This window comes from Cebidichthys violaceus, unplaced genomic scaffold, assembly GCF_023349555.1.
Source record: "Cebidichthys violaceus isolate CVI_PGR_0920_01 unplaced genomic scaffold, fCebVio1.0.p SCAF_1, whole genome shotgun sequence".
NCBI classification, from domain to species: Eukaryota; Metazoa; Chordata; class Actinopteri; order Perciformes; family Stichaeidae; genus Cebidichthys; species Cebidichthys violaceus.
This window is the reverse complement of record NW_027176262.1, coordinates 9,594,520-9,602,255: the sequence shown is the minus strand read 5'-3', so window position 1 is coordinate 9,602,255 and position 7,736 is coordinate 9,594,520. Positions and strand designations below refer to the sequence as shown.

The following is a 7,736-nucleotide window of genomic DNA, read 5'->3' as shown; positions in this document are numbered from 1 at the left end:
ACAGGTTCACGGTAAATTCCGCCAATTGTGTTAATACAATAGCTATAGCCAACTTTACCAAAAATGTGTCAAGTGTCTGTCTGTCTGTCCACCGATTGGTTGTGTTTTTGTCCAACTAAAACGCCAAACTGCGCGCTGATGCATACTTCGCAGCGCGCTCAGCACATCACCGGTGCGTGCTGCCGTTGGCTGACAGCGCGCTCACTCTCTCGCTCTCTCTTTCTCTCCGCGTCTCCCCATCTCACGCACCTCCACTCCAGCCTCCTCTCTCACTGTCCGCACTCCGAGCGACGACCAATATAGAGAGACGACACCGAACAACAGCAGCGGTGAATGACTTCCAAGTGAAAGATGGAGGAATGATGAGAGCACGGTTAGTTGGCAGACAGACAGGAAAACCGCTGTCGCAGAGGACCAGAAGGAGTGGAAGCAGGAGGCACGGAGGAGAGACAGGGGAGCAGTCACATCTGCCGTGACTTTGGGGATTTCTCTCCGGCAAAGTGGAGAGGAAAAACGGGAGACGCCACATCTTCCGGATGCCAAAAATCACCGTGTGTGAGAGGAATGGTTTACATGTGTCGGAATTACCGTGGACCAACATGTCCATTTTTGGCGACCTTTTTTTCTGTTTTGCAATTTCGTCAGCTAATGTCTGCTTTAACATAGTTGCGTCGCGAGTCAAGGCCAATACAACTTAAAACGGCTTTAAAAAAATGTTTGCAGGGTTTCTCTGTATATTTTATTTTCTATTTGAAGCATCCTTTGGAGAGTGTTTGGCCTCCCGGTGAGATTTGTTTTGGGGGTAAAGGAGGACGTTTTTTGTATTTTTTAGAAGAGAGACCCCCACCTCCTCCTCCCCCTTACATAAATGTTTGCGTGCCGTTAGTGCTCTCGTTCTCGGCAGACCACCCCTCTCCCACTGAATAGGTTGCAGAGTCTCACACGCAGACAGACGCATCTCATATGCGCGCATAGACAGAGACCGACCTGGACATTATCTCACGCGCGCACGCAGACGCACATCTCACATGCATACATAATTATACAAACAGACCTTACCCCCCCTCCTCCTCCTCCTCCTCCTCCTCACCCACCCAACCCTCTCACCCTCCACTATCTGATGACTCCCCGGCGTAGAGGTGGACGTGGTACGGAACCGACTGTAGCAGCAGCAGCAGCAGCATCATCCTCCTCAACACTACCACTGTCATCTTCACCATCACCCTCCTCTTCCTCGCTACCACCATGTCCTCGTCGTCGCGCAAGATCTCCTCCGAGTCGTTCAGCAGCTCGGTGGGCTCGGACTGCGGGCTCGAGAGCCCCGGTGGAGGAGACGTAGGGGACGGCGGCGTGGAGCCGGCGGAGGAGAGCCGAGGCTGCCCCTTCTCCTCCCTCCACTTGTCCCACAGAGCGGTGCTCTGGAACGGACGCAGCCCCGCCGAGAGGCCGGCAGCGTGCCCGGCGGGCGAGGAGTCGCAAGGAGGTCCCCACAAGAGGGTCACCAGGAGGAGACGGGTGAACCTGGACTCGCTGGGGGAGAGCCTGAGGCGACTGACCTCACCCACGGTAGGGGCCTCCAGTTCAGTCAGAAGAGCTTTACTGTGTCTACGAAATATCAGTAAATAGTCCTAAATTATAACGCCATAGCCATGAAGGCATCTTGTACATAACTAGCCTACTTTAATGTTCAATAAGGGTCCAATGAGTTATATGCAATATAGCCTGACTAAATGTATAGTTTTACCACACATTTGTAGAGCATTCTACTGGAATCAGTTCAAATGTATTAGGTCTAGTTAGTTTGTCATTCCGTGTGCAATTAGAGCTGAACATTATAGACCAAATCAATGACTGTAGGTCGTCAGAAGACATTCAGTAGCCTATTTTTTTTTTGAGAGAGAGAAAGTCAATATGACCAAATAGCCAGAGGCATATATTCCATTCCAAACAGCTGTCACCAAAGTTGAGGAGGACACACAGCCTTTAAGAGCAAGAGAAAGACCTATTCCACCATTGTAGGCTATATTGTCTGAAATCCCAGACGATGTCTTTTCTCACATCATCATGTGACGTTTGCTGTACTGTCTGAAAAAAAGAGCCTCTTTTCATCCTTCAGCCTGAATCATCTGGCAGATTATATAATAAATATATTGTTGTGAGTGAGAGAGAGAGAGAGAGAGAGAGAGAGAGAGAGAGAAGCCCATGCTCTGTCTGTTTATATGTAAGGAGTGTGACGAGTGAGCCTGTTTCTGTGTGTCTCAGTTGTATTACCGGCTCTAATGTAATAAAGCAGCTATTAGAACAGAGTCCAATTGTGATGGATGATGTGCGATTAGGGCATTTGCTATAGCATGGTCCTTTGTGGTGGGAGGCTACATCAGTTTGAGATTTGATTGCATCTCCTGTAATGTGGCCCCTGTTAGTTGGGCAACAATAACATATACCAGTAAGTAGCCTAGATCAAATAATTAAAATTCCAGTCTGCAAAATGTGAATCTGCATCAGGAAATAACTTTAAAGGTGATGTAATGTAATCGACAAACTTCTTTATGACTTAAGCAGAGATTCCCCGCCAATATCCACAGACACCAGAATTTATATATATATATATATATATATATATATATATATATATATATATATATATATATATATATATACACACACAGTATATATATATATATATATATATATATATATATATATATATACACACAGTATATATATATACACAAACCAAAACATGTAGTAAAACATCTGTAAATAATGCTTTGTTTACATGTGGCCAGTGAGAAGACCACATTGGGATTCTGATATCGTTTTTCATGTGTAAGTAAGCAGTTTGTTAGCTAAAATGGTTTTAACCATAAAAAGTACAAACCAAAACATAGAGAAAACATGTAACATGAAAATATGTATATTGGAGTTTTGACCGGATTTAAAACTGACAAACTCTCTGGTTTATTTATGTTGGTTCCCCACATAATAAGAGCACTGCTGTGTTTTCTTCAGATGGTTCAGATGGTAGGAGGTTGTGGGAATAGGTTTCTCCAAATTGCAATTGCTCAGACCCTGTGGTCCCATTCCTGGTGGAAATACTGTAGATGTTGCAGAGGAGTCGATATATATTGCCAGCCTTTTTTTGCTGCCCAGGCACAGCCTCCCCAAAATAATTAAATTCAGCAGCGCAGCTAAAAATCTGAAGTTGGTGTATATTGAAGAGGACCACTGAGAGCCAACTTCAGCTCTCAGCTGGAGGCTCTTACTGGCCCTGATCTTTAATAGATCTGTGAAAAAAATAAAGCAGAGGGAACACTTAAAGACAGGTTTGTATAACACTCAATAATGATAATGTCTAGCATTGTGGAACTCTGTGTAAGTATGTTTTTGTTTGCCTATAAGTGCAATTACAGGCATCAGTTGGGCATCATCAGTGGAGCCCTTTTCCATCTAAATATGTAAGGGTCGTTGTGGTGTTGTGCTTTGGTTGAGGGAAATGGTAAATGTCCAAGGTCTTTTTTCAGTGTATTCAGGGTGTTAATGTGCATACGCGAGTTAGGCTGGACTCTGATAGAGCAGCTTAAACTTTCTACCAAACACTCATACAGTGGATGGCACTTTTGGCATATCATTTTGAATGTTTGTCCATTTTGTAAATACATTTATAGAGATGGTGCCATAAAACAATGATAAGTAAGTAGGAACATACACTAGCAAATTAGCTAATAGACATATATCCACATACTCACTTACTAACAAAACAGCACACTGTTTATTCTCTCACACACACACACACACACACACACACACACACACACACACACACACACACACACACACACACACACACACACACACACACACACACACACACACACACACACACACTGTGGCTGCGTGCAGTGGCAGTGTCTGTTGTTGACTGCAATGGACCGTGACAGAGAGAACAGAGCAAGCTCTCTGTGGTTGTCTTCACCCTGACCACACTGACCCAGAAGCAACAACACGCACACTCACAGTTGTGTTTTCATGACTTTTGGTTTTGCGTGAAAACAAATGAAGGCATTTTGCATACAAGTATAAAAGAAGAAGCCATGCGAACGCTTCTGAGTAACTGCTGCACAAAGGATAATTCCAACATTTTATTGACAAATAGCATGCCTAAATGTTTAGGTCATGCATTAGTAGTAAGTGCAATCAAACATTTTGCAGGGAACAGCAGCTAGATGCCAAATATTTTGCTTTAGATTTGTTCCAATATCGATACCAGGGTCTGAAATGCCTCCGATACAGCCTAAAATACTGGATCGGGTATTGGCGAACGTGCAAGTCTATGCAATGATTTGAAATCACATTATCATGTCATTTATCAGCTCATTTATGCGACACAGGAACAACAACAACAACACGTGTCATTTGCTGCCCGATCTGTACATCCTGTCCGTTCAATACTGCTCATGTCCAATCTAGTACTACACACCTGTGGTTAAACACTCTTAAGTAGCGTTATAGCTCCATTTGATAAAAATCATTATTAAGAACTTCAATTCAAATTTATTTTAGGTGAATGTTAATTATAACGTATAATGATCTGTTCAAATAATCTTTTAAAGTTTAGTTTTGGTGAGAAATTTGAATAAAAACAGTTGTTTCAATGATATGTTTTCAGAACAATGTGAACTAGATATAAGAGAGGGAATTATGAACTGTTTAACGTTTTAGTTTTTTTAACACACTGGTATGTGTCTCATGCTGGGATGTTGCGAGGTCTCATCTGGTGTGTGAGTTTCTATTTTCTTTAGTAGTGGGGGCAGCTTTCAAACTGTGCTGAAGCACCAGTACCCACTGCGCTGTGACCATAGACCACACCGGTTCATGCTATTGGAAAATTCGGAGGAGGAAGATGCAATAAAAGGAGTGAAGGAATCAGTCAGACAGAAAAGGAAGGTTCACATAGTTGAGTAGAGTGTGACTGAACCTCATTGGGAAAGAAAGCAACGCAGAGCAACAGAGCAAGTGGAATGGAGTGAGTATTGGTAAGATACTGTTCTCCTCCCAAGGTAAAGAAACAGAGCAAACAAATGAGACAGAGTGGTTTGGATAAAGGGCACAGGGAAGAAGAAAAGGAGAAGGAGGAGAGCAGAATGTGTCTTAAAAGAGAGAGAAAGTTTGAGTTTAAACTCTCAACCTGAAATTTACTCGGCCACTTTCTTTAAATGGAACATTTTGATTTACTAATCTTCCCTTACATGCCATTGTCATGATTTCATAATATTTAAAAATATTTAGTCAGGTACATGAAAGCATTCCATTTATAATAATTATATTGTTATTATATAATAATTCTGTTTTACCATATTATGTAGATATTTTCCTAATTGAATCTTCTCAGTGTAGGCTCGATATTGTAGTGTGTTTTTGACAACCCTGCAATCTACTAGCTGTAAACCATTTAAGCAGGTTTGTTAGTGAGATTAATGTGTGATGAGGTATGGAATTGTGTGTGCAGTAAACATGCCAGGGATTGCGACAATGTAGACTAATGACGATGTATGTGTACAGTATGTTTGCACATGTGTGCATGTGTGGCTGATAACAGTTAGTGCTTGTGTGTTTGGTCATGTTGTAGGAATCTTGTGTGCCCACACTATAATGTGCATGTTCTGTGGTAAATGAGTAGCTGAATGAAGGACGCAGTATAAGAGGAGATTGAGAAGACGCCAACTCTGCTCTACACATGCAATAGAGAGGTGAAAGGGAGTTTTCCCCCTCACAGATAGACTGTGAAAAGATGGCCCCCTGGGTATTTTTTTGAAGCTATCAGTGACCATCTTGCTGCTGTTGTTGCTAAGTTGACGTATGGTTCACTGTAGCTAATAGTGAAAAAGTATTTTTCTATCAGCCGATATGGACATAAACGCAATGTAAAGAAAAAATGAGTCAGCACTGAGAAGAGAAGCTCCAGACATTTGTAATACCAGTTGGTTAGCTACAATATGACGTCTATTTCTTATTTTAGCTGATAGTGAAATAACTATATTCACCTTTTAAAACACCTGCTGACTAATATGTAGATTTTTATTTTCTGACTGTACACACACTGTCTCTGTCACTTTCTCTACAACCTCTCCCTCTCTGTCTCTTGATACACACACACACACACACACACACACACACACACACACACACAAAAACATGCACACAAAATCACTCCTCTATCTGTCCGGAGGCCTCAGGATGACCTCTCCAGCTGGCACACTGTGTTCTAGTATTGTCACTACAGCCTTGCGTTTGAGCCGTATCACAGATAATCACATTGGACCCGCCTCCTCTAGCTTAGGCTGTCAGTTACGAAAAATAGGCCAGCTTCACACACACACACACACACACACACACACACACACACACACACACACACACACACACACACACACACATACACACATACACACACAGGGTTTGATGGGAGTACATTATTTTTTTCCACGGATGCTGGGCTATTAGTAGAACTTGTCTAAATGACTCTCACAAATGTCAAATGAAATTGATGACAGTAACCATAGTTTTCTCAGCAATTACATTGTGGAAGCCTCAGACAAAATTGAAAAATATAAAAACAATAGTAATAAAATATATTTTCGCTAAGCACAGGTGTTACTAATAACATTAATGATGTTATGATGTTCTAATCAAGTGCCCCAGTAAGCTGTGACAGTGAGCCTGTGAGGCAGCATGCCCAACGCCAATATCATGAAACTAAAGCAGCGACGTGGAAATCAGCCATCATTAATTTGATTATTTACACCTGTGCTCTTCCTGCTATGACATGTCACAATGTCTCCGCTGAAAAAGATCTATTCAATTTGAATGTGTCTTGGCTGCAGATAACACTTCAGATGATACTTTGGCAGAGTTTTTAGTCTGCTCAGATGGTCCAGGTGTGCTTGAAGCCTGGGCGTGATTGTGTGTCATGCTTTCCAATACTGGATCCATAACCACATATATTTACTTTAAAAAGTGTCCTCACCTAACCTTATAATGGCAAGAGAGGAAGCCACCAATTTGTGTGTAATACATTCCAATGATTTCAGTGAATATGTGCAGTATTGTAGCTTTACTGCATGCAAAAATGGACACACAATTACACATTTTCTTGTACAATATTTTCACTTCTTCTTGCAGACGCAGACTGTTCAGGAGGCTCTACAGCGAACTCTACAATTCTACAGGCAACAAGAGATCAGGTAAGACTGTCTTTATCGCTTGCTGTTGGTCCCTCTTGCTGGTTCTCTTTCTGTCTCCCGTCCTCTTTTATCAGTTTTCACTGCGCACTTGCTGTCTACGTGCTGTCTTGTCCTAGCGTCCCTATCACTCATTTTCTCCCCTTTGCCTTTATTTTTCTCACTTTTCTCTCTTGTCTGTCTGTGTCTGTCTGTTTGAGCCTCTCATTCTCCCTGCCTTCCAGTCTTTTTTGGTCACACTGACAGACAGACAGAAGGACAGACAGAAGGACGGACAGACAGACACACCATATATAGACGCACTCTTTCACCTCTTGTCTCTGCCTCTCTCTCACTGTCCTTCCCTGTCAAAACAGTAAAACGCAGTAGAGAAGATTCAGCCAGACACAACACGTACCAACATTGTCCATGAAGCACATACTGAATACAAATATAGAAAAACACATTGGGACCTCTCCAGAGTTTTCTTTTTCCATGGCTGTTTTCTTTTTCTGT

The 7,736-nt window shown here is 42.3% G+C and overlaps 1 protein-coding gene across 2 annotated transcripts in view; it reads left to right on the top strand.

The window, feature by feature from the left end:
• The first annotated feature begins 226 nt into the window (after nt 1–226).
• gucy1a2 (guanylate cyclase 1, soluble, alpha 2) overlaps nt 227–7,736 on the top strand; it is a 36,385-nt gene continuing 28,875 nt past the window's right edge. For both annotated transcript variants that reach the window (XM_068709665.1, XM_068709656.1), the window contains exons 1-2: nt 227–1,566; nt 7,183–7,244. In XM_068709665.1, the coding sequence (XP_068565766.1) occupies nt 1,246–1,566; nt 7,183–7,244 (383 nt within the window). In that variant the 5' untranslated portion in view covers nt 227–1,245. The remainder of the gene's footprint in view (nt 1,567–7,182; nt 7,245–7,736) is intronic.